General features: G+C 43.0%; 3 protein-coding genes across 11 annotated transcripts in view; 1 reads left to right on the top strand and 2 right to left on the bottom strand.

Annotated features, from left to right (window-relative positions):
* Positions 1–90: 90 nt before the first annotated feature.
* On the bottom strand, positions 91–5,340 carry GNRH1 (gonadotropin releasing hormone 1). The gene is made up of 4 exons (XM_056362967.1): positions 3,929–5,340; positions 3,330–3,471; positions 2,460–2,555; positions 91–475 (listed from the first exon to the last, which is right to left on the bottom strand). The coding sequence occupies exons 2-4, from the start codon at positions 3,468–3,470 to the stop codon at positions 434–436; spliced, it is 279 nt and encodes a 92-aa protein (XP_056218942.1). The 5' UTR covers position 3,471; positions 3,929–5,340; the 3' UTR covers positions 91–433.
* A 1,546-nt stretch (positions 5,341–6,886) lies between these two features.
* KCTD9 (potassium channel tetramerization domain containing 9) lies at positions 6,887–15,994 on the bottom strand. Of its 3 annotated transcripts, XM_056363131.1 has the most exons (13): positions 15,868–15,964; positions 14,670–14,791; positions 13,975–14,018; positions 13,702–13,798; positions 13,137–13,195; positions 12,399–12,527; positions 11,687–11,754; positions 11,490–11,585; positions 10,875–11,024; positions 10,401–10,506; positions 9,998–10,131; positions 9,829–9,880; positions 6,887–9,200 (listed from the first exon to the last, which is right to left on the bottom strand). In XM_056363131.1, exons 1-12 carry the CDS (start codon positions 15,913–15,915, stop codon positions 9,875–9,877), a joined length of 1,059 nt encoding a protein of 352 aa, XP_056219106.1. In that variant the 5' UTR covers positions 15,916–15,964; the 3' UTR covers positions 6,887–9,200; positions 9,829–9,874. The 3 variants fall into 3 exon arrangements, with proteins under 3 accessions (XP_056219106.1, XP_056219105.1, XP_056219107.1); XM_056363130.1 differs by lacking the exon at positions 9,829–9,880 and having other exon boundaries at positions 15,868–15,994; XM_056363132.1 differs by lacking the exons at positions 9,829–9,880; positions 12,399–12,527 and having other exon boundaries at positions 15,868–15,961.
* Positions 15,995–16,426: 432 nt separating this feature from the next.
* The window catches only part of CDCA2 (cell division cycle associated 2), a 110,923-nt gene continuing 102,201 nt past the window's right edge, over positions 16,427–25,148 (top strand). For 6 of the 7 annotated variants that reach the window (XM_056362867.1, XM_056362866.1, XM_056362870.1 and 3 more), the window contains exons 1-11: positions 16,427–16,531; positions 17,446–17,529; positions 17,975–18,553; positions 19,049–19,176; positions 19,796–19,910; positions 20,714–20,916; positions 21,893–21,971; positions 22,821–23,053; positions 23,415–23,502; positions 23,971–24,194; positions 24,667–24,745. In XM_056362867.1, coding sequence (XP_056218842.1) covers positions 18,010–18,553; positions 19,049–19,176; positions 19,796–19,910; positions 20,714–20,916; positions 21,893–21,971; positions 22,821–23,053; positions 23,415–23,502; positions 23,971–24,194; positions 24,667–24,745 — 1,693 coding nt within the window. In that variant the 5' untranslated portion in view covers positions 16,427–16,531; positions 17,446–17,529; positions 17,975–18,009. The remainder of the gene's footprint in view (positions 16,532–17,445; positions 17,530–17,974; positions 18,554–19,048; positions 19,177–19,795; positions 19,911–20,713; positions 20,917–21,892; positions 21,972–22,820; positions 23,054–23,414; positions 23,503–23,970; positions 24,195–24,666; positions 24,746–25,148) is intronic. The other variant, XM_056362873.1, reaches the window with a different exon arrangement.

Here is a 25,148-nt window from a genome sequence, read left to right as displayed (position 1 = left end):
AAAGAGTATATCAAAGTGTCTCATACATGGGCTGTTGAAGTGGGAGTGGAATTAATTCCAACAGTAAGTTTATTCTTGATTTTTAACAAAGTTGTACTACCGTTTTATCCAGAGACTAGTGAGATCAGACAGTGCCTTTGTCCAGGCGTTGTCTGTACATGTGAAACAAAAGCTGTCACGTCCAAGTTTTCATTGCAGGACACAAAGCAGACCCTGTGCTGCTGAGTCCCCACTGCTGGACCAGAATGTTGCTCTTTTTACACGTAAACTAGTAATCTAATCCACACAACAGTTATCTTCTACTATTTGAATGCAACTTCAGAGTATTTATTCACATAATGCAGTCTAAGCAAAGGCCGTTGGAAGAGAAATTGATTTTAACATAGCTTTGAAATTTTATTCTGGGTCTGTTGTTCCGTTTCGCTTTCGGGGTTTAAATCTTCTTTCGTCTAGCTTCTCCTTCGATCAGACTTTCCTGTAAATACAAATCATAACACTTTTTTTGAAGAGAAGAAATAACTTTGATGATGGAATTTTAACGCCTGGTCAGATGCTAAAATATTCATAGCGTGGTCTCCATTGGAAGGAGGATTAGAGCGATATAAATCTGACCCAACCTGATCTCTCTGCCACCTGCCCATGGATCTGATCGTGCAGTATAATGTAACTGACGCTTATAATGGCCCTTTTCATCCCAAAGTGCAGGACCATGTTTACATCTGTTAATGGGTCCACCAGCAGCTGTTGAACGCTACGCTTTGACAGCAGCTTAGGACAAGGAGAGTGAACATGCACAAAGCATCGGTATGTAGAATGTCTCGGTCAGCTTAAGCAGTTGGCCAAGAGACCAGAGACACGAAAGCTGTGCTGGCCAGAGTATTACAGGGTCTTTGTGGAGTGCCACAGTTGCCCTGTTACCACTCCCTGTGTACCTTAGGACTGTTCAACTGGAAATCGTGTTCCTGCGGCATGTACTGCTGGACCTGGTCTCCTACTTGACTCTTTCTTTATGTTCTTCCCTCCCAGCTGAAAGCCTGAAGTGGTTTGGATAGAAGCATTGTCTGAGCGTGTTATTTTTTTCCCCTTACGTGCCTTAGCTAGGTGTATTTTTGTTTGTGCTCGCTACCAGCTTCTCCAGGAAATTATGGAAATCGATTTAAAAAGTTTTTCCACGGGGTGGATCATTGCCAGACACCTCCCCTTTTATTGCATAATGTTCCTGTAGCAACTCCAGGAATGTGGCACATCGGAAAAGCTGCATCTGGAAAAAGCTGAACTTGTTTTCGGTGTCATCAAGCAGCTCAAAATAAGAAGGGCACGTAATTCAGACTATGCTACAGGAAGAAGACATGCAAACTAGTGTTTGGTGCAGAGGCTTAGACCTTTTTACATTTATGTGCAAGATTACTGGCTCTTTCTGAACAAACTTAAGAATATTATTGGGGGGTGGGGAGTGTCTTAAGCTCAGCAAAGACAGGCCAAGTTGCCCTCAGTGAGCAAGAATTGTCAAGGACTCATTTGAAATATCCTGATAATTATTCTGGTATCTTTGCCTGCCTAATATAGTCTCTTGTAGTAAACAAACAAAAAAAAATTACTGTTGCTGGCTCTTTATTCTGCAGGTAGCGCTGCTGTTGGAAGCCAGAGTCACGCACAAAGATTCCATTTTATATTCAGTAGAAACAGCATTAAAGGTGACCTAAAAAGCCCTGTTGTTTAGGTAGTTTCTGTGTGAAAATCCAATGGAAGTCAGGCTCTGACCTGTCTGCATTGCTGTTACAGAGTTTATGAGCCTTTATTCAGGCCAGATTTCAGTGGAAGGCTAGAGTGCGTACTTGAAACTTTTGGCCTTGGCTTCAAAAATGAAGTACAGATTGAGTGTTTCAACTTTTAGGACAGCTCAGAGACGCTTCCCAGAAAGTGGTGACCATCTGGCCTGATCAAGGTGTTGCTATATTAATTAAAGAGCACATTTTTGCTGGGGAGTGTTCTTTCCGTGGCAGTTGGTTTGCATGTGAAGCCGCTGCTGTCATTGCATTAGAGCATCTAATGGAAAATACATTTCCCAGTCTGGGGACCTTGGGAGCAGCAGCTTCCATATGGCTGGATCCTTTAGCTGGCAAAGTGCGCCTTTGAAGTTAAGCATCTGTGAATGCTGCATAGATTTGTATTAAGGTAGAATGTGTTTGACTTTATTTTGTTTTTAATTGAGGGAGTAATGACATTGCTCCAAGGGAAGCCTAAGAATAATGTAGCCCTGTCCTAGGACTGTAGCTCTGAGGCACTGGAGAACGATGCAGATAATAAGGGCAGAGCCAGCATGGCCACATGTGGACTAAACTTGCATGTCTCTTCCTCCTTCTCCACCACCTTTTGTCCCTTCCCTCCACGCGCTGTCCCAGCCTGGACCAGTCCCCTGATTTTCCCAGGATGATAAAAGGAAAACCCATGTTACTTACCATGGCTTCCCTCAGATCACTGAACCTGGAACGCTGGTACGAGCCTGGGCATTCAGTCTTCTGCGCTTCCCCTAATTTTTCCATTTCATTTGCAATCTGGATTGGGAAGTGATACAGCCTTCATGAAAGGAGATTTTTCTGCTAAAGCAACTTTAGTTACAGATGAAGATGAAACTGTTCCACTGCACAACCGATACCCACCTCTTTCCCAGGTGCTGCAGCAAACTTAAAATCAGGATGCTGGAAGTACTGCTGTGAGGGACTACACATGAAGTATTAGAAAGGATGGGAAAGCCCCTGGTTGGCAGAACCTTCCACATCTGCATTGTCTTTTAATCGAGTCACCATCCCCGGGGGTATTTAAAAGCTGTGTAGATGTGGCGCTTGGGGACGTGGTTGAGAGGTGGGCAGTGCTGGGTTAATGGCGGGACCTGATGATCTTCAAGGTCTTTCCCAACCCCAAGGATCCTATGATCTGGTCGGTTACCACATGCCAGCTGAAGCGGGTGAACGTTACCGTAAAACAGCCCATCGGGGTATGGCTGCAGTTTAGGGAGAGGGTGAAATGGGGTTTAAGCTGGAGCTCAGACTTCCACCTCTCCTTCAAAGCAGGCGGCCCAGGTCCCTGCCTCCGCAGCAGACAGCGCTGCTCTTCAGGCAAGGCTCTCAGCCCTCATCTTGCCCTAATGCCAACTACTTTCCCATTATTACGTTAAAGAAAGGTGCGTGGGTATGCACAGAGGGGTGTACGTTTGGGGGGAAAGAGACAGAGATCCAGTAAAGCCTGTGTCACCCCTTTTTTGCTGGCATTTTTTACAGGAAAAGGGTCCTAGCGAAAACAACGGGCTTGTTTTACAACCTGGAACCTACCTCTTGAAATGACTCCGCCAGGTTTTCGGCATTCCTTTTTCCTCCTGGTTGCAGGCCGTAAGACCAGTGTTGAGCCAAGCAGATTTCCACAGACATGACGAACAGGAGGACACTGACAAAGATCTTCCTGGACTTCTCCATCCTGTGAGAGAACAAAACAACTTTCTGATCATCGTGACAGCTCCGGTTTTAGCTTGCAGCATTATGAAAATGTTACGTTTCTGGCTCTCCGGTTGCGATCTTCTGCACCCGGGTGGCCTCGTGCCTGTGTCTGAGCCACAGCGGAATTTTGAGCCTCTCAAAGTGTGGATTAGCTCATTATGAAGAGATTTAGCATCTGAAAAAATTTGGATGAAGATCTTAATGAGGGGGGTTGGATACCCTGTCAGAGTTTTAGGAATGTCTGGACCTCAGAGGTTCCATGGAAGTCCCTGTTATTTGGCAGATGTGTTTGGTTTAGCTGGTTTCTGTTCTCACGTCCCTGCTCCTCCAAAAGTGCTCTTTGCAGTCTCCTCCTAATGCAAGTTGCTTCAAATACAAGCACCTGTAAGCACTGAGTAGGTAAAAAGGGAGTACGGTACGTAGTTCAAACACGTTACCTGCTTGCTGAGACAGGTGGCAGAGTAACTCCAGCTCTTCTCCGTCCGAAAATGTCTTGCAAGTACGCCTGCCATCTCACTTTTTATATACAACCACCCCAATGCCAAACCTTTCACAGCAGGTAACTTTATCTAATTCTATCGCACAGGCTGCAATTTTGTTCTTAAAATCGCTGTAATGCAGCAGGAGTAAAGCACATAATTGGAACACCCCTGGTGTAGCTATTAAATTCGGTTGTTTTTCTCGAAGAGCCGTAAAAGTAAGAGCCTTTCTTTTAAGAGGCTGTAAATCTGACATTCAAAGCCAGTGGAATTCCACTTTATCCTGTGGAAAAGACACAGTCTTTTCTTTCAGTGGCTTCTAATTTTTAAGTGAAAGTTCTCGGGTGAGTTTGAATTTGTTGAGACTTCCAGGACTTGAAATTGAAATTCACTGTCATCTCTGTAAATCAGGTGTGAAGGAAACAGTCCTTCGGGGCATAAACAAGAGCCTGTGGTCGCACAAGCACACGGAGCATTTTTGCACACTCCTTTGAAAGTCCGCCTCCTCGATCCTTCAATTAAGGTGCCTCGGTATTCTTTGCTCTATAAAATGCAAAGTACTGTTAAATGGATCAAATGGACAAGTATATCAGACTGTAAACATGCTTTGTTGTCACAATGGAGTCTCATGAACAGGGCTCCCAGACACTATTATTTTGGATTTGTTATACATTTATATGTGTGTGCGCACACATGTTCTTCGTTCTCTCAGACTCATGAGGGTTTACGCGCTGCAGTTTTATAAAGGAGTTGATAGGAGTCTGCATGCAGGAGTTACAGTCAGTAAATTTGACTGCAGAAACGGAATTATTTATTTTTTATCCACCTGGCAGCTATTTCGACTTGCTGTGCACTGTTTTGTGTGCAGCTGAATGGATCGTGTTCAGCGTTCTTCAAACATCCTCTCTTCCTGCTCCCGTGACCTCTTTGAGATTAATGGATTAGTAAGTAAATAATGTAAGGAGGATTTAGTGACTCTAGCACAGAGTAATTCTTCCTGCTCTAATGCTTCTCCCACTCGTGGCCGGAGTAGCCAACATTTAACTTCAGCTGATAAACTGATCAAGCTGTGAAAATAGTTTGTTTCCGTGGGAGAAAGGTTACCTCTGCGTGGGCACATCACTTGTGGGAGATTCTCCCGTACCAGTGTTTTAGGACTCCTTCCTTCCCTAGCAAAAATTAAGGTTATTTCAAGGCGAACAGAAGATTTTGTTCATCCTGAGGGATGGCACTCAAAGAGGGAAGGAGGCCTGCTTAGCCCAGTAATTGCACCTCTTACTAATGAGTGTTTTAAGCTAGGACTAATGGCAGTCTGCCCTTCATTTCTTTCAGTAAGTTTGTTTCTCCACAGGTTCCTGTTAGGGCTGCAACGCTGACCTAGGGGAGCGTGTCAGAAGGGCCCGTAGCTGCAGGGGGAGTGGGCTGCTGCCCACTATATATATACTATATATATATATATATTTTTTTTTTATATATATATACTATTTTTAATATATATTTATATATATAAATACTGGGTTTATATATATATAAAAATACTGGGGGTTTTTATATATATTTATCTCTATAAAGCTCCTATCGCCATATTGATAGACATTCTTTGGAACCACTCTTGATGGCACTTCAGCTCTGGGCCACCGTCCTGTTACCTGAAGGAGCCGGGCGGTGAGAAGGAAGGTGACAACTCTCTTTATTTGCCCACAGATACTTTTATGGCCCCGTTTTAAGGCAACCACAAACCACTGATGGTGGTGGAGTGCGAGCAGGGGTGCGACCCGGGCTCCGGGGGTGCTTCGGTCTGGGCTTGGCAGGCAGGTCCCAGCTTTGTGCTCTCGCAAACCGTCAGTGTCAGGCTGGGGTTTTACCACCTGAACTCGTTAAGTTTCCAGACACCCGAGTGTGGGTGAGGGAGGCTTTTCAGAATTGCTCCCAGACCTTGCAAGTGCGCTAGTTGTTCTGTTCTGGGGAGAGAAATCTTAATGCCCGCCGCTGCCAAGCACCTAGGTGGACGTCAAGGACTTGTCGGGTTGGATATGGATCCCCGTTCCAAGAATCGAGACCCCTCTTTCATCCCAAGTGTTGGAAAGGCATATCCTAATCCTCTGGGTCACTTAGGCTTTTTAGACAGTGTTCCTAACCCCAAAAATGTGCACTGGAGGTGAGAAACTGAAGAACAAACTCCGGGTTTTTTTCTGGGTTTGTTCTCGAGGTGCTGCGCAGCACTTGTGTGCTGCATTTGTACGGTCACTGTTGTGCCCCAGAATTCATTAGACTGAACTCAAGAGCACTTTATAGACCAAGGACAGGTTTTTTTTCTGTGCTTTAGCACTTCCTTACAAACTTGAGCTGTGTGTGATGATAATCCCTCCACAGCGCACGTAGCTATGTAAGTGGTGGTTATGGCTTCTGACTCCAACTGCTTCATAAAGCAAATCTGAAGGGTGGGGACAAAGAAAAGCTGAGAAGTGTTGCAGATGAGTGACAAGTCAAAAAAACCCGGTGCAAGTTCTCAAACTGAATGTGTCAGAAACGCCGCAGCCGTCCCCACAACGCAAGGTGGTTGTTTTTTTCCAGCAGGTCAGCTTTAATTTGAAATTCTGCTGCTGCCTGCCATCGTGCAGATGGTCTGGGCAGAAGTAACGACATCTAAAACTCAGTCTTCTCATAAAGTAAACACTCAAATGTGGGCAATTCCTACTTTACAACTAGTCCATTTGAGAAAGCACTGGTTACATACAGATCCAGGCTAAGGTGACAGTCACTGTCTCATGGAAGGCAAAACCCACTTCAGATAGAATATTTTTAAGCCTGTGTACAAGGAGCTATCAAAGTCAAAAGTTCCTTCTCTTCTAACCCACTGTCTTTCCCACAGGAAAAGACTAGGATTATTTTTTTATATTAAGACAACCAAGCCACTTTCATATTACACACTTTTATTAATGTAATTTAAATCAGGCTGGAACCTGCAACTTCTGAATAGGCCACTTTGGGCTATTCGTACAACTTTGTCATAGCAAAAGAGGTACCTTAAATTCAGCTGTGAATGAATGATGCCACATGCTGTGATTATTCAAAACATAGTGCTTCAGTGAAAGTTCAAATATATTTTATACACAGTGATTATGAAAATAGATTTTTTCCATACAATATTTTACTTCTGCCAGCTACAAAACATGATAAAAAAAAATAATTCATTTATTTCTCTAGCCCTAGGAATCATCTTCTACTGCAACATACACATCACTCTCAATGAAAGCGATGAAATGGGAGAAAGGACTCCAAAATCACGCTGAAACATTTCCCTTGAATCTACAGGTATATTTCACGGAGGATACAGTGTTGTCCTAGAGCCAGATCAAGAGGCCTGGGAATCTGGAGGAAATAAAATCCCAATTCTGAACCACCGTGGGATCGTGAGTCAAGTTCATGTCATATGCCTGAGTCAACCCAACTTGAAAATAAGGGAGAATCCTGCAGTTCCCCATAAAGAAATCATATACTGCTCCTGAACTGATCTCTTTCTAGACTGATGGCAAAGCAGCATTTTTGTAACTACTAGAGACAAGGCTTCCGTTCAGAGGACAGCAAATCTGCACTCAAGTAAAAAGACAACCCACTGAAGTGACCGTGGAACTCAAACTACTGCCAACAGCGTCACATTCCCTAAGTTTTAGGATGCATTGGTTCACAACTTCCAGTCACAGCTGGATTGCTTTAGATTCAAGGTTAGTTTTAACTTTGGGGTGTTTTAAGCAAGCCTCTGAGGTAAGAGTTCTCGATGCACCTTTTTTTCTTTTTTTTTTTTGGTATAGTTTCTTCATGTGCTTTTTGATTGCGTATAAAACAAATGTGTTAGATGAGAACTAGATTGATTCTACAGTGGAAACAGCTTAATCGACGAAGCGCACCCCCACGTGAAGAGACGCTGCGCGGCTTTCTGCGCTGCAGAAGTCACACAGCTCCCCGTTTTCTCCAAAGTAAAGCAGCTGCAGAAAGGGCACTTTGCCCCACGCGGGATGCTTTTACAGCCCCTTTTAGCGGGCGCTAAGTGGAATACTGAGAGCGGGCTGGGAAAAGGATTATGCCCATGCTTTCAAGGATTCAGTGTCCAGGAGTATTTGCATAGTACATTGAGGGGAAACAGGTGCCGTTTATTCATATACTGGAGTAATAACAGGAGGGTGGAGCATGTGCTGCGGCCCCACTGCCCATCTCTACTTTGGTGACAGTACTGTGTTTTCCTATATACATTTAATTCCCCACAACGAATAATAATAATAAAAAAATTACAGCTACTCCAAGTTTGGAGCAGTTCGGACATCTGAAAGCAAAGGGATTTTTCCTACTAGCTTTGATTGATAGTGCAATCTCATACTAATTTGGCAAGGATTAAAGATGACATCCAATTTCTGAACAGGGATGTTTAAGTTACAAGTAAGTCTGCTGTGTAGGCAGCTCCCTTCAGCGGAAGCAGCTTCCACTGCATATGTCAGAGGATAATAAAGCTGTTCCCTACCTGTGTTCCAAGTACTACAAGGCAATATATTACCTATGACGACAGCTGACTGCTGTTTTCACCCCAGAACAACAACAAAAAAAAAGTACCTGAAAACATCCTGTGGACATTGTCTAAACCACACCTGTCATTTAATACACTGTGCATGAACAAAGAGACTAACTATAAATACACTAGTCTAACTGTAAACCTGAACTTTGTTGCTACTATACATGAATAACTTTTTCTATTCATATTGCAGCTACAGATTTAATAAATAGAATTGCATATATTGTGCTTTATAAATTAAAATGCATTCCAAAGTGAGGCAATGCTAAATGATGAATCTATTTAACCCTCCCTGCAGCAAAACCAGCCACACATTCTGGTTGTAGAACCAGCCCACTTCCTCATTCTGCTCACAAAGGTAGAAACAGTGTCTGTTTCTGCCTCTTAAACAAAAGCTCCCTCCCCAAAACTGACCAAAGAAGAATTTACTTAGGCACTACTACAAATGTAAGTTGTCTAATAACCAGTACTTCTAACTTAATAAGGGGAGGAGGTGAAGAAAGTCACAAGAAATGTTTTAATTCCTTCCTCTTCGGCATATTCTCTTCCCTATCTGACGCTCTGAGACATGTGCAAAGGTGTCAGCATCTCTTCAAAGATAGCTCCTTTCACATTAGATCCCCTCAAATTAGCTTCTTGTAGATCACAACCTGATAGATCGCAATTCTAAAGGGTAAAAGAAAAAGAAACGTTAATTGAATATACCCAGAAGTTTGTTCAAAACTGTACCTTAACCACATTTATACAGAACCCACATACACTTCCATAAATTTCAGTGTGAACCTCTAGTCTGTCACTCTGGCTTCGAGTTTTAGTTACTTCTTGTGAGAGAGTAGTTCCTTTTCACAGTAACAGCTTGATTTATTTTTAATTTGTTAGACTTACACTCTTTATATGGAATTCTCTTCCAGGTGTTCCTAATGCTTGCTGAACAAAGCTAGGAAGAAGCTGCCTCTTGCAATCTCACCAGGCGTTACTCTGAAAAATTCTCTAGTACTTGAGGAGGAAGAGCCACGTACACAGCTTGCAAAACGAGCCAGTTTATCTTACTAATAGAGACAGCAATGTACCACATGCTACCAGTCAGTAAGATTCCATCATTACTCTAAAAATGATGTCCCAGAATCAAAACAAAACCAGAACACAAACCCAGGCAACAGCATTTCTCTTCAGTGATGGCATGCTCGCACCCGAAGTGTTCAGTTTAGCAGTATTTCCACCCATCACCTTTGAGAGGATACAAGCCGTTTCTGTGGCTCTGAGGTGCTGGCAAATCCAAGACTTTAGACTTCACCTTCCAAACTGAGGCTAGAATGATTCCTTAGATCATCCACAGCTCACTAAGACTGAAAAGAGACTCGTTCACTCTGTCTAGTTTGAAGCTGGAAAACTCAGCCAAAAGCCAGCAATTCCCAAAATTTTATCGGTTGACTAGTTAGTATATAAAATGAAACACAACTCACTTCCAAATCAGTTCCCGCCAATGTTGCTCCTCTCAGATTACAGTTTTTTAGTTTTGCATTTTTCAGCGTTGCAACTCTTAGATTAATTCCTGTCATCTGACTGCCTTCCATGTCAACACCTTTCAGGTTAGCACCTAAAACACAAAACCAACAGTTTTATGAGAAAAAAACATTCAGAAAACACAGTGACTCCAGAACAATGCTTCCTCAGAGCCACGTAAATTGACAGAGGTCAAGGTAGAACTTGGAATTTAATGATTATATGGTCACACATTCGAGGATTTGGCCTTTTCTCATGAAAATATGGATTGTGCAAGCCGCAGCACAACCCTTCACATGTCATATAGTTTGACAAACACCAGGTTCAGTTTCCAGAGCAGCCAACAGGCAAAAAACTTCTTACCTTCCAAATTAGCTTTAAGGCCTGAAGGATCTTCAAAGTTGCACCCTTTCAGAGATGCTCCTTCTGCGTTGGAACACAGCATCTTTACCCCCTGAAGGTTTGCACACTAATAGAGACAGGCATGTTAGATTCATAAAAGTTCGAAGATGAATAATACTGAAAATTATCAGAGTACAGTTTTCACTTCTGTTTTGGAAATGAATCCTGTTAAAGCACAACAGCCACATTACTGTGAGGAAGTGTAAGAACTTGCTATATTACTTCTCAGGAAAGCAGATAATTCTCACCCACTGCCTTTTTTTTTTTTTTTAAACTTAAGATCACTTCAAAAGGCTTTTGAGTGGTTTAACTAGAACAATTGCAAAAAACTATTGAGGGACTACATGTTTTACACTGCTCTGCCTGTTCCAACTCCCCTTCCTTTAAAAATAACTAAAGGACAGCCCAGACTTTCCAAGACGCCGCAATTCTTACATCAAGCACGGATCCAGAGAGGTCAGCTCTTTCCAGATTTGCGCAGCACAGGTTGGCGTGCGCTAGGTTGCAACGGCTTAGGTTAGCCATCTTGAAGTTTATGTAGCGAAGATCCAGACGTGAAAGATCTGCTCCACTGAAATTGAGACCCTAAAAACAAAACCAGAAACCCCAGAAAGTTACAGGTGTAGATCTGAAAACAAAACAGTTAAGGGAATTGTGTATATGTACATGTGTATATAAGTATACACAGATATATATATACACACACACACAGAAGACCATCTATTCCACTACGTAAAAGTAATGAAATTAACATGCAAATGTATCAGCATTATCACTGAGTTTGCTAGTGCATTTTACATTTAAATACAATAGCTTAACAAGTTGCTTCTCCAGGAAACCTTCAACCCGAAGAAGAAAAGCAGCCCAAACGGCACACTTTAATTTCATGTTAAGGTCACTCTGCTACAGCTTGGAATATAAACTCAATTAAAAAGTGGGAAGGGGCGAAAGCACACGTTGTTTGAATTCCTTGTTGTCACACGACACTGCGGGATATATCCCCACCAGACACCAACACTACAGATCAAGACAAAACCCGTGTTTTCGCACCTGACATCGCAGCTCAGACTTGGTTGGGGTTGCCAGCAGGAATCGGACAAACTCCTTTCGAGATATGGGAGAATGATCCTCAGCTGGCTGCGAGTTCTGTTGAGAGAGTTGTTAAAAGCTAATACAGATAGGACTAAATTATATATTGCCTGGAAAAAACAAGACGTGCATTTCGTGTATTAAAGAAAACAAGTTACCTTAATAGCTATTTCTAGATGTTCAATTAGTGAATCGATACCAAAAAACCTGGCTTCTTCCAAAACACCTAACAAAACAAAGCAGTATTTGTTATTTACAGGGAGTCGTGAAACAAGAGAGCGCTCTTCTTCCCTTACTGGAGAAGGCAGTGCACAGCCACACCAAGAACATGCCAGAAAGTGTGGGTTAATCCATCCTTACTACTGGAGGAGCATCAATTCAGCTGATGTTCCCTACTTGTTAAACCTTTTACACATTTTAGCTACACTAACAAAGATGAATAGATCACTTGTTGAAGGAGTCTCGAAGAAATGCATAAACTTAATAAAACTGACAACCACGTACGTTATATTAGATGTAAGTGGACAGAGGAAAAGCGAGCTTGCTTGCAGCTAAAAGGAAAAAAATAACTGAAAAAGGGTGTTTCCAATACCATTATTAGGTTAAAGACACCATATCCAGAATTACAGCCAGCTATTAATCCAGTATGGAGAATTTTTAATGCTGTCAAGGTAAGTAAGTTGAAACAGCCTACCTTCATTAAACCAAGCACATGGAATTGCAATGCTTGAGAATAAATTCACCAAAGAAAAATCCCAAACATCTAGGTGAGCATACAGAAGTCCCACTGACTTTATCATGTTTACCTGAGGGCAAAGTTTAACTTCTAAAGAGTAATAATTTAGGAGATGTCATACAGGTAATACCTACCTAGCAAATTAATGCCATCATTTACAATGAGCTGTCCGTGACGCAAATAGTTCAAAATTGGCTCAAAATACTCTGGACTGCGGTCAATTAGGAATGCTCCTCTATGATCTTGCTTATTTCCCCAAGCATCTGTTTCCACAACATATATATAATTAAATTTGATATATTAATAGAAGAGCATTTGCTTCAGTTTCAGATTTTTATTACCAAAGGGTACTGGATTATGAAACATTCCACTTGAAAGGGTGTTTCTTGGAGAAAAGAAGAGTAGGGGGCAGGGAAAAAATCACCTTAAAACAAACTCGCTCCTGCTATAACTAACTAAAGCATTTTATCACATACATAAGAATCACTGCTAGAAAAAAAGCAGCATCAGTTTTTCAGTCTGCCCCTGTTTCCTAAAGGCTCTCTTGTACAGTGTTTGCTCACTGATTCTGTTGACAAAACTGAGCAAGATGCAACAATAAGATGAAAACCTAAAATCAAACAAACAAAAAAAGACCCTGAAATGTTAGCTATGGATGGAAGCGATATTTTCAGTTTGTGAGATGATAATCACTATACGGGCAACAGAGAAACAGACAATTATTAAAAAAGAAATAATTGCACTTTCTGCTTTGATACATTAACGTACTTTTGATATTTTAACTTACGAACAAGAATCTCAACTCGATAGCGCCTTTTACCTACTTTGCTGATTAGTTACTTAAAAAATAGTGGTTTTTTCAATATACTAACCTTTATCTTTAAACATGTGGGCCAACATACTGTCAGGTTCTTTGTTAACCAAAGTGCTCCTAGAAAGCAAAGGCAGCAGTTTTATTTTTCACAATGGACTGTTTTGCTCAAGAGACAAAGCTGGTGGCTGGAGTGTATTTTCTGCCTTTCACAGCTTGAAGGTAATAATGGTGTATGATAAGCATCCCAACACTACAACACGGTACTGATATAACTTCAAATAGCATGATAGCAAAAAACCTTTCTGACCTGAAGTACTGTAAAAATACAAAGCACATAACTTAACCGGAATATTCCAAGGATAAACCTAGGCCTGTTCAGGCTTTTTGCCAGTTTTACTACATATTAAGCTGTTTAAGAATTTGTTGCAAAATTGTGATAGCAAATATGAAGTACAGAGAAAGTTGCAGAAGTCAAAGACCTCCTACTCCCTAGTAAGTTATCTTTCCAGCTCTTTGGCAAGAGTATCTGAAGCCCCACCGACTGAATGTACACTACCAGCTGCTGTAACTACTTTACTGAAATCAAGTCCTTTAAGGACAAAACCAACTAGTTGCACTTTTACCGTGTAGTGGTGAAGTATCGGCCTCCAACATTGAGTGTTAACCAATCTGTGTGTGACCCCGTTAGCTCTTCATGAGGTCTCCCATCAGTTTGAGGATCTACACAGATGAGACACAGTAATTATTAGAAAAAACGTGAGTATTTCTGAATCCTCCAAATGATAAGAGGTATCTTCTGAAAACGGCAGAAAAGAAAATTTTAGATTTACATTAAAGCAAAACAAACTCTCTCTTCATTCAACAAACTGTTAAACCTAAGAATCACAGAGACTTACCAATGAATGGTTCCCCTTCGCAGACAAACAAAACATCATCATCCCTGAGAGAGGAGGGGGCAGGGGAAAGAGGAAAAAAAACAAAACAAAAGTCATAAATTTTTGTTCATCTAATCGACGGTGGGAACCTCTCTGGCTTAGTTTCAGATAAATGATCTTCAGTTGCCGTTAGTCAGAACTTCAGTATGTGATTTTTAGCTTTATTTTGCAGGTTCCAGTGGATGGTAATACAACTGACCTCACTGGAAATGTTATCTGTAGCAACCAGGTAGGGATCATTTCTGTTACTCAACCCGTTTAGTTTTACAAAATTTCTCCCCACTCTGGGAGTAGTCTATGAAGCCAAAGCAATGCCAGAGTTTGTCTCCTTTTCAAAAAAAACCTCATCCATGTGCTGACTAGAATAGTGGGATTTTCCTGGTATGTGCATTGCACTGCAAATCAAGGCAGGAGGATGTTAAAAGGCATAAAACACAGCTTGTGTCAGGTTCTGATTCATCAAGACAGAAATGCTCTGAAGTTCAAAAGACAGTATTATTTTTCCCTGAGGCATGAAAGCACCTCTGGGCATACTGGCTGGAAATTAGGGCATCTGTTTTTAAGGAAAGTACTGGTTATTGGTTAAGGTCAGAGGATTAATAGCCTAGTAAGTCTCTTAACCTGCATCCGCGTGCCTTTCATTGGATAAGCCTTACCTAATCAAAGCGATATCATCAATGAGTCCACCTTTTCCATTGTAAACACTGGTTGCTTTTATTCCGAGCTTATTACTAGCCACAGACAGCAAATCTGACAACGTCCCATACACAGCCACGACCTGCGGAAGAGAGGCAGCTATAAGCACCGTGTCTGTACGGATCCTGCCATTTCAGGGTTGTTACCAGAGCTACCAGTATCTTTTTATGGGGGGGAAGAGGAGGGATGTACGGATTTTTACTGGGAAATGGAAACAAACAGACCAATTTTGGCATTGGAAACCTAGCTGCCTTAAAATCGGGTGAGCTCTCGTGAAGACTCCGGCGGCAGCCCTGGAGGACCTGTGTTGGTACTGTAAGACTATTATGACTCAGTTATTTATTTAGGGAATAATAATATTTATTTAATATTACTCTATTTATTATTAATTAGAAATAATTAATAATATAAATAAATAAATATTTATTTAGGGAAATATCCCTAAAGAAACGCCGCTGTTTGTCCTGTTCCAAGCCTCTCCTGAATTTATTTCCCTCTCCAAACCCCAAGATTAAACCACAGCCAGATTAACCGTCTTCAGGAGGTGTGGGTGGGAAAACCCCGGGATCGGGGGCATCGCGGGGCCTTTTCCTGCGCTAGTCCCGCGGTCCTGGGGCCCGGACACCCCGCCGGACACCCCCAGACAGCAGGACCCGGGCCCCGAGCCAGGCAGCGGGGAGGATGCGCTGGTGGCTGTAGGGGACCTGCGAGGAGGGGGCTGGCCTCGGCGCCCCCCGCCCCACAGACCTGCCTCAGGGCGGTTACTGGCGCACGTACGCGGCACCACCCCGACCCCGCCGGGCTTCGCTGCCCAGCCCCCCCGCTCCCCGGGGCCCGCACCGGCAACGCCGCCGCGGAGGCGGCTGGAACTGCGACCCCAGCTCCAAGCCCCGGGCTGGCCGGGCCCCGCGCCGCGCTAGCGGGCAGGGAGGCAGCGGCGCTGCCCGGCGGCACCAGGCCCCAGCTGGGAGCCGCGGGGGCTCCTCAGGCTCCTCACGGCGCCCGCTGGGGCCTCCTCCCCCGCACCGAGCCTGGGGCGGCAGCCGCGTCCCGCCGCCCCGCGAACACCGCCGCCGGCTGAGGGGAGGGAAGGGGAGGCACCCCGCGGGGGCGAGCCGCGGGCTGGCGGCGGGGCCCGACCCCCTCCCCGCCCCTCACCTTCCCGTTCCGGGGGCTGCCGTTAACGAACAGCGTGACCCGCCTCATGCTGCGGCGGCGGCGGCAGCCCGCTCCTCCTGCCGAACCCGGAAGGCAGCGAGCGCTGACCGACGTGAGCCCTGCCCAATCGCGGGAGCACCTACTGCCCAATAAGAAACGCGCTCCGTCGGAGAGGCGGGGCTTGGGCGGGTGGGGGGCTTAGGCGGGGATATGCCAACAGGGCGGCGGGGGCGGCCCGGAGCGCCTCTAGTAGCCAATCACGGGAGAGATAAAGGCCTGCATTTGCATACAGTGTGACTTGAGGCAGAGCCGCCCCTGATTGGCGCGGTTTGTCACGTGGGCGCAGCCCGTTGACTTGTTGGCTTTTTTTTTCTTTTTGAAAGCACGTCTTAGCGCGCGAGCAACGGCCTCGGATCCCTCCGCGCAGGGAGACAAAGAGTCCCCGGTCCCTACGAGGGTCCGCGGGAGGCCGGCGAGAAGCGCGGCACGGCACCGGCTCCCGACAGCCGCCTTCCCCCCGCGTAGCCATGAGCGCGCTGCCTGGCCGTCGGTGCCGAGAGGGGTGGGCGAGTGGGGGGGGTGGGGGCGGAGCGCGGAGGTATGCGCTGCGGTGCGGCGGCCCGGTTTGAATGTGGGAGGCGGGTACCGTGCGGCGGCGGCGCTGGTGCGCGTTGGGGTGGGCGTGAGGAGCGCGGGGGTGGGGTGGTAAGGTGGGGAGAGCCGGAGGGTTTGGGGGGCGGGAGGAGATGGGGTGTGTTGGTGAGGGGATGTAAAGGAGCGGGGGGCGCTGGGAGGGTGGCTGAGGGGGGAATGCCCGAGGGGGGAATGCCCGAGGGGCGAGTGCTGAGGGAACTGGGGGGGGGGAGAGTGTCCCGAGGGGCGAGTGCTGAGGGAACTGGGGGGGGGGTGTCCCGAGGGGCGAGTGCTGAGGGAACTGGGGGGGGGGGGGAGAGTGTCCCGAGGGGTGAGTGCTGAGGGAACTGGGGGGGGGTGTCCCGAGGGGCGAGTGCTGAGGGAATGGGGGGTGTCCCGAGGGGCGAGTGCTGAGGGAATGGGGGGTGTCCCGAGGGGCGAGTGCTGAGGGAACTGGGGGGGGGGGAGTGTCCCGAGGGGCGAGTGCTGAGGGAACTGGGGGGGGGTGTCCCGAGGGGCGAGTGCTGAGGGAATGGGGGGTGTCCCGAGGGGCGAGTGCTGAGGGAACTGGGGGGGGGGAGTGTCCCGAGGGGCGAGTGCTGAGGGAACTGGGGGGGGGGTGTCCCGAGGGGCGAGTGCTGAGGGAATGGGGGGGGTCCCGAGGGGCGAGTGCTGAGGGAACTGGGGGGGGTCCTGAGGGGCGAATGCTGAGGGAACTGGGGGGGGGAGTGTCCCGAGGGGTGAGTGCTGAGGGAATGGGGGGGGTCCCGAGGGGCGAGTGCTGAGGGAACTGGGGTAGGGCCCAAGGGATGGGTGCTGAGGGAATTGGGATGCCTGGGAAAGGGGGATTCGTATGGGGAGCCCTTGGGGGCAGGGGCCACCCCGGGAAGGGCCGGTGTTGGGGGGCTGCTCCCTCATACAGTCACCTCTCGTTTGTGTAACCAGGTCCGTGTAGGCTTCAGCTTAGTGTGGGCTTAAAAAGAAGTTGTGTGCCGTGTTTAACGACTTAATTTGCATTACGCAAAACAGGTAAATTTGTGGAACAAAAGTTTCAGGCTTATGTTATTGAATTCTACATGCTTAACTTAAAATCCAGGAAATTTAATGCAAAATATGTCAGTTGTACGTTTCTCCAGTTAGTATTAAACTGCTAATACTTGTTGCCATGCTTATAGCAAAACAATTGCAGTGTGATTGTGCTTAACGTGTTGGACCCTAACATGAAGCTTGAGTGAAAGCACTGCCTTGTATTTCCTTACTCACAAAACACTTCCATTGCAGGTTTATATTGCTGTGTATTTTTCTTTATAGCGTAGCCTTTCTGTGTAGCTTTCTGGAGATAAGACTTTCCCTTTCTGCCATGCTGTTAAATGCCTTGTTCCAGGAAAATCCTAGATTTGGTAGAAATTTGTGAATGTTACCAAACTCTTGCTCTTTAGCAAACTATTAAACTACCTTATTTTCCTTTTGATAGGTATCTGTGATTACAAGAAAGCAAAGATTGAATGAATGTTTCTTAAATCACTAACAATGCACAGACAATCTAAGAATGTAAAAGTTCCCCTGAAAGTTAGAAAAAATGAGAGTACGTGTACTGCAGAGAAGGTAGAAGCCTCTTTCCCTGATCTGTCCGAAGACCAGAAGGTTTGCACAGTGACTAAATTAAAAGTTGTAAAGGCATCCACAAAGGAGAATTTAAGTGATGGGGTCCAGGCGCAGTTGCAGAGATACATCCCGAAATACACCAGAGGCCTTCTGAAGGAATCGTACCACAGGGAGGATGCTAGCTGCCAGATTACTGAATCCTTTTTTGATACGCCAAAAGGGGATATGGTCGGTGACTCTACCTTGCCTGTGAACAGTGAGGAGAAGTTTTCAAGTACACCTGTTTCTTTGGAGGGTGAATGCTACTTGACACCTAATAGGGACAAAGCAGAAGAAAAACCTGCTTGTGGAATATCAGAGAAACCGAAGAAAAAATCTGTTGATTTTGCAACTGTAACAATTGCTGAATTTGGGATTAGTCAAGAAAGTTTTACTGAACCATCTATAGGTAAGGCTGGAGTGACTAATGAGTGTTGTCCTCAGAGGGACATCTGGAGGTCATCTAGTCCAACCTCTTACCAAAGACTTCCATTTAGGTCAGGTTTGGGTTGTCTGGCTGAGTTTGAACACGCCCAAGGATAGGTCTGTGATACGATGCTGCTATAATTCACTCATTAACTTTTTTGTGTCCAGTTCATCAGCGAGTTTTACAAAGGAGTAGTAAGACAAATCCTGCAAGTATTGGTACGCAGCTCCTTAACTAGCAAGTCTAAAAGTGAAAGACTGTTCCTCATTTGGTGTACGGTTTAGTTAATATTTAACTTGCCTTTAGGAAGTTAATTTGCTTTTGCTCAAGAAGGTTTCTTGAGCTGAGCAGGTAACTTTGGATGTTTTCATAAATAGCATAATCCACTCTTAAAATAAAAAGAAAAAACTTGCCATTTTAAAGCTTTAGATATTCTTACAAAGGAAGTTATCCCCACCCTTCTTGTCCCAATTTCAGGGAAATCTTCAACTTTAAAATTTCGGCGAAGATCATCAATTGGAGTACGGGGGTCACCAGAAAATAACAGTCTTATTCAATTCCTTGCCCAACAGAGAAGCAACAGGCAAAATGAAGCTTTTACACAGGTGAGAGAGTCTTTCTTAAATGTCTAATGTGTCAGTGTAGTTCCTCCCAGGAAACAACGTAAGCTTGCAGAAAGAAGAGAAGGCAAGTCTCAGGAAGAAGCCAGAAAGAATAACCATGGCCTTAATTTTATTGGCTTCCATTGGACACCTTACTTAAGAATACGGGGATGTTAGAGGTTTTGTTTGTGTGGAGCCTGCAGTCCTTTCTCCGTGTCTGGCTTGCTGATAGATTTTAACTTTTGTTTGCCATAACCTTCACTTTCCTGCCTTTGCCATGCTTGATTTTTTGCTAATGAAAGTGTTGATAGTTCAAAGTGAAGTAAATACTAGCATAAGTGACTTGTTTTTCAGTCGGACTTGTTCTTCACTCAAACTAGCACAGACTGTCAGAAAACAAATTTTGGGGACAGGTTATGAAAGCCAGTAAAACTTAACAAATTTCTTGATGCCATTCCTTTTTTGCATATTTTTACCATACAACTGAAATGGCAGCCAGATTAAGTACAAGATTTGCTGCTTCTCTGAGTTTGTTTTACGCCAAAGTACAAATACAAAGCAGTAAAGCCCATGTCATCTTGGGCAGCGGAAGAAAAGTTTCATGAGATTAATTTTGTTTTAGCAGGATAGACATGGAAACATCAGGTCGTTGAAGAACAAGATTGATAGCTTCTCAACATTTTTTAAATCAATAGAAGAGGCTGAAGTGGATGGTGCTTCCCAGGAAGCAGGCTCTTGTAAGTTGATTATATTTCTGGTCAATGATTTATCTTAAACATCAGGTCTTCCTTTAGGCCCAAAAGTACGAAACTACAAACACTTAATATAAACCAAAAAGAAAATCTTCCTTTATGAGGACTGATGGAGGGGGGTTTGTTTGTTTAAATCTATCTTATTTTTTAGTGCATCCTGCATAGGGGTTTCTCAGAGTAACCCCCAAAGGAAAATGAAGACTACTATTTTTGGTGACCATTTTCTTAGTTTTACTTTGTAGATTTATACCCTTTAATTTACTTTTCAGTAAGCGTTAGTGTTTTTACACTTTTTTTCTATGAAACAGAATGGTTTTTATGACAACTGGTTTTAGCTGTTGTAACTGTTAACTCTCTTGATCATAAAGCGCAGACCTTTGTTTAATAACTTTTACGTGCAGCAATTTTAGACATTACATTACTGTGGTGCTAACGTCCTTATTTCTTAGGGAAAGTAGTAACTATTGCAAAAGCAAGTCAAGGCAGTACTGTGGCAACTGTGAGAAAAGGATAGTGTAAAACAAGCTACGATGCATCTCTGGTATTGGTGGTCTTAATATTTATATGAAAAGAATAAATTGCTTTGTTTTGAAGATTTGGTAATGTTATTTTCAAAGTAGAACTAAAAAATGCATGTGTTTTTATTTTTCCTGACTAGAAAATTGCCTAGCTCTTTGAATCTCACCATCCTTTAGGTGAAGAAACACAAAAAGAGTATTCATTGAAAAATCTGAAGCTTGTCTTTGTGGTTTGTTGTTTGGTTTTTGTTTTGTTTTTAATTGATGCAGCTCAGATCAAAATACCTTTTACAAAAGAGAGGAACGTGGATCGCTGGAGTGGAAAGTTCACATCAGACTGCAATGGAGCTGATTTGAAAGACAGTTTAAGACAAAATTTGATCCACAGCAGTAAGTCTGATCTCAAGATCTGCACCATCTTGTCTTCGGGCCAAGGTGTGACTGTCACCGAACCTGCTGCTGCTGTTTCAAAGGTACTTACGTAAGTGTGGGCAAAGAACACAGAAAAGAAATAGCGCAGCAAATCTCCCATTTAAGAATTTCACGTTGTCTTATGATAAGTCAAAGGAAGCAAAATCTGGAATGGACACTGATCCATCGGGATGAACATGAATGTAGCCTAACCTCAGATACCTGCAGTTTTCTTTTACATGTGCCTGTTTGAATGTGGATGCTATAAGCTGCTGTAGTCAATAAGATTATACTGTTTTCTGATAATCACATGGAACAGCTTATTTTATTCTATTAATAAAATCTCAGTATGTCTCAGTTCTTTTGAATCCACAGCTGTAGCTATGCGAGATGTCATATTCGCACATCTGGCAAATACAGCTTTTTCCAAATGTCAAAATCAGCTTTATTGATCATTGGGATGGATTCAAATGCAAATTTTAATCTTCACCTTACAACTGCTCAACGCTTATTTGATTATTCCATGCAAAAAAAAAAAAAGATGCACTTGTATACAGATGGAGAAGCTAGTTTGTTTTCTATATAGGTATCTCTAATGATCCTCTTATTAGTGTCACATATGAAAGCAGTAAAGCTGCAGTCTATTTTGCTAGGGATGTCCTCTGATGCTGCTGGACCTAGCAGCGTCCGAGCTGTAAAACAGCGGTGATAGTCTAACAGTTGTATGGAGGTTAGGAAGAAACTTCTTAAATTAGTTATTAAAATACACAGGTTTTTTGTGCCGTCTTTTTTTTGCATTTCTGATGTCTAATCCTTTTAAGCATTTAGCGTTGGCATTTTGGGAAAAGAAATTTAACGGAAGTAGTGGATGATCGAGAGAACTCTGAAATCCTTGTCAATGGGATTAAAAGAACTCCAGAGTTCATGCCATTTTAAAAGGCAGCATTTGCAAATGGTTTTTTATTTCTTTATCGTGTTGTGTGGATGTGTATATAAAGGGGTGCGATATATTTAAAATGTTGTAACTTTTTCTTCTAGGAATGGGTTTATGAGCAACACAGTCCTACTGACTCTTTGGAGACTGTTCTGATTAGGGGCACCTTAGAAACAGGCCATGGTAAGAGATCCATCACTATCATAATCTTTGTTATATTCTTATTAGAAAGTAAAAATACTTAGAATATTTGTAAGGAAATGTTTCATAAGCAGTCATTCCACGTCTGTCGTCTAGTCTACAATTTATAATCTAGTAGAAACCTGATATAACTGACATAAGGCTGATGAGGGAATTAAAAAAAAAAAAAAAAAAAAAGTACTACAAATAATGATCTGTTCAAGTGCTGCTGCAGAGAAGGCTCAAATCCCAGATTAAGAACTGAATTGAGAGCTCGTTCAGTATAGCACAGCATTAAACGTGTTTTTACTTAAGCACAATTCATAGGAAGGAAACAGCTTTTATGAGAGGAGCTGAAATATTTGGAAGGTGGGCTAGGGCCTCTTGAGTGGTGTGTTAGCAGTTCGATTCTGATAGAAAAAGCAACTTCAAACTGAGACACAGGCTGGGAATAATTGTTTAGTTTTCCTTGATTTTGCTAGCCAGGCCATTTTTAGGGAAAAGTATGGTTGAATAGTTCATGCCTGTGAAGGAGAGAGGGATGTCATTGCACAGAGTCCCTCCCTGTGTTAGAGAATATGGATCTTCCCCCTGCCCCCAGTGTACATGGCTGAGAGAAATCCTTATGCAAAATGTCTTTTTCCTTCATGTGGTGCTTCCTTTTTGCTGTTGTATGTTTTGTAAACGTGGTACAATAATAGCAGAAATGTAGAAACAAATTGATTTATTTCTTTTTGTGATGTTGATGGACAGAATCTATGGAGGCGTGTACGTTTGTAGTTCATGTTGCTAATATTAAGGTCTTCTCCATTTTACTTCAGTCTTTAATTGTCCTGTCTACTTGCTCTAAAGATTTCAGTTCTGACCACGTCACTAGAGACAGTAGTAGTAGTGTTATATCCGATTTAAGAGGTAAGCAAGTTAATTTTGCAGAACTGAGCTTGGAAATACTTGATGAAAGCAAGTCACCAGTCACACCACTTCGAACGGGAGAGAGTTCATTAGGTGGCCATGCACTGAGGGGCTCCCACCTGCAATCTGTATTGAAGAAAATGCCAACGAAGCCATTAATGGATAGCATGAAGGTTGGTTAACTGGCTTGGAGGTACTAAAGATGAAATTCTGTAGTCATTATTGGACTACCAGAAGTTGAATTGTTGTTAAAAATACTTTTTGACATGCATTGGAAACAATGTAATGCTATCAACAGGTATCTGTTCGCTGTTTGGTCATTTTGGAAGCTTTACTTCAAGTTTTAATGCTATGGGAAGATCCAGATGCATGTTGTTCTGTTGGTTTAGAAAACAAGTAGTTTTTTTAAGCAATAGGACTGATTATTCAATGTTGCTTACAGAAAAAAAGTTATTTTCACTTTTGATTTAAACGAGGACAGTATTTATAATTAAATTGTATTGAATAGATGATTGTCTTGTTTAAATTTGATAGGAACACTCAAATGATGCAGTTGCCGGAGGAGGAGGTGAGTCTCTTGCAGTCTCCAATTGTGCTGAGATCTTTGAATCACTGCAAACAGGTCAGATTCTCCTTTTGTTTTTTAAATAGGTAGAGTATTATGTGGGTTCAGAAGGTTTTGTATCTTTGCTAAATCTGAAGAGTGATGTGCATTAACCACCACTGAAGCAGCTCATGTGTGGCATCCTACTGTGTGAAGCAGAAAATAAAGTTGTCAAGGAAAATAATGACTATTAAAAAAAAAAAAAATCCCACACCAAGCTTCAGGAAGCCTCTAACACTAGAACAGAATCACCTGTTTTTTCAAGAAATTTTACACTTGTCAGCTGGAATTGTGGAACAGCTAGTCATTTCTAGTCTTCTATTTTCTTTCTCCTTTAATTAATACAGGACATGTAAAGGTGGTATTTTGCTGTTTGGGGAGTGTGTCTGATTTCTGAAAGAATGTTATGACCCATAAAAAGACCTTGAAAAGTGCTCTGTGAAAGTTCCAAGTTCACTAAGCAGTCTGTGTATTTTATTATGATAGAGGAAGCCGAAAGACACAGCTCTGAAAAACCTTCAAAGAAAAGAAAAGTTACTTTTGGAGAAGTTCTAAGCCCAGAAATATTTGATGAAACTTTGCCTGCAAATACTCCATTGCGCAAAGGAGCAATGCCAGGCCATCATCCAAGATTAAACAGTCATAGCCTCGTTGTAGTGTCGAGTCTCATTGAAGAACCATTAACCCAGCCGAACTTTGACTGCGATGATGTAAGTTTTTTTGTTGTGATATGGTATTTCTTGGTTTTGTTTGTTGGCTTGTTGTTTTGTTTGTAGCTATTAAAATAGCCTTTTGGTCGCTGCGAACGTTCAGTTTTTGTTTCATTTTTTCTTTGGTCTGTGTGGTTTTGAAAAGAAATTGCTGAAATATTAAATTGTCTGCTTGAAGCTTTAGAATGACAGCTTTTTCTTCTGCTTTATGAATTCTAAATAGCATTTTGGCCTGTAGAGCTATGTTTAAAGCTGAGTACTGGTAGCATATAAAATGTTTTTGCCTTGGCTTATTCATATACTTTTGATACTGTATTTTTTTTGCCATATACAGCAAATGAGCTGCTGCATTCTTTAAGGGGGAAAAAATAATAATTGCCTGGCTGTTCCAAAAAATAATGGACGAGGTCGTTTTCTATATGTATCAATAGAGTATATTGCTAAAGAAAATAAACTTTTCCTTTGTTTAAAGGAATGTGTTGAGCCTCTTCAAGAGTTGCTGGAGGGCTCTGTTGCTGCAGGAGACGTCTTACCTGTTGAAAATGCAGAAGGTAACTCCAACTTGTATTTTTGTCACTAGTGCATCTTTCTGTATCTGAAAATTGAGAGATGACACAGGGGTGTTTTGTTTTTATACGGGGGGGGCTGTTTCAATTGTGCTAAAATTTAAATGCTGCTGCTTCCTTCTAAAGGTCTTTGCAGTAGCTGCAGTGTTTACCCGTTGTTTGACGTTGTGGTATTTTTCTGTGAAAGTGGCTGATCTGACTGGACTTACTGCTTTAAGTAATTGGCTTGCTATCTTGATTCAGATATTGTAATTTTGATGTTTTTAAAACAGCAAGGAAGGCAAGAATAAAAAACCTTGAAAAGCAGTTGTGGATGTATATGGATGTATCTCTATGAAAGCTGCGCAAGCGCTAATTATTTTGTTGCCAAATCCTTACAAGTTTTGCT

Source organism: Falco biarmicus, chromosome 18, assembly GCF_023638135.1.
Source record: "Falco biarmicus isolate bFalBia1 chromosome 18, bFalBia1.pri, whole genome shotgun sequence".
Lineage (NCBI taxonomy): Eukaryota > Metazoa > Chordata > Aves > Falconiformes > Falconidae > Falco > Falco biarmicus.
This window is presented reverse-complemented; position numbering and strand designations above follow the sequence as displayed.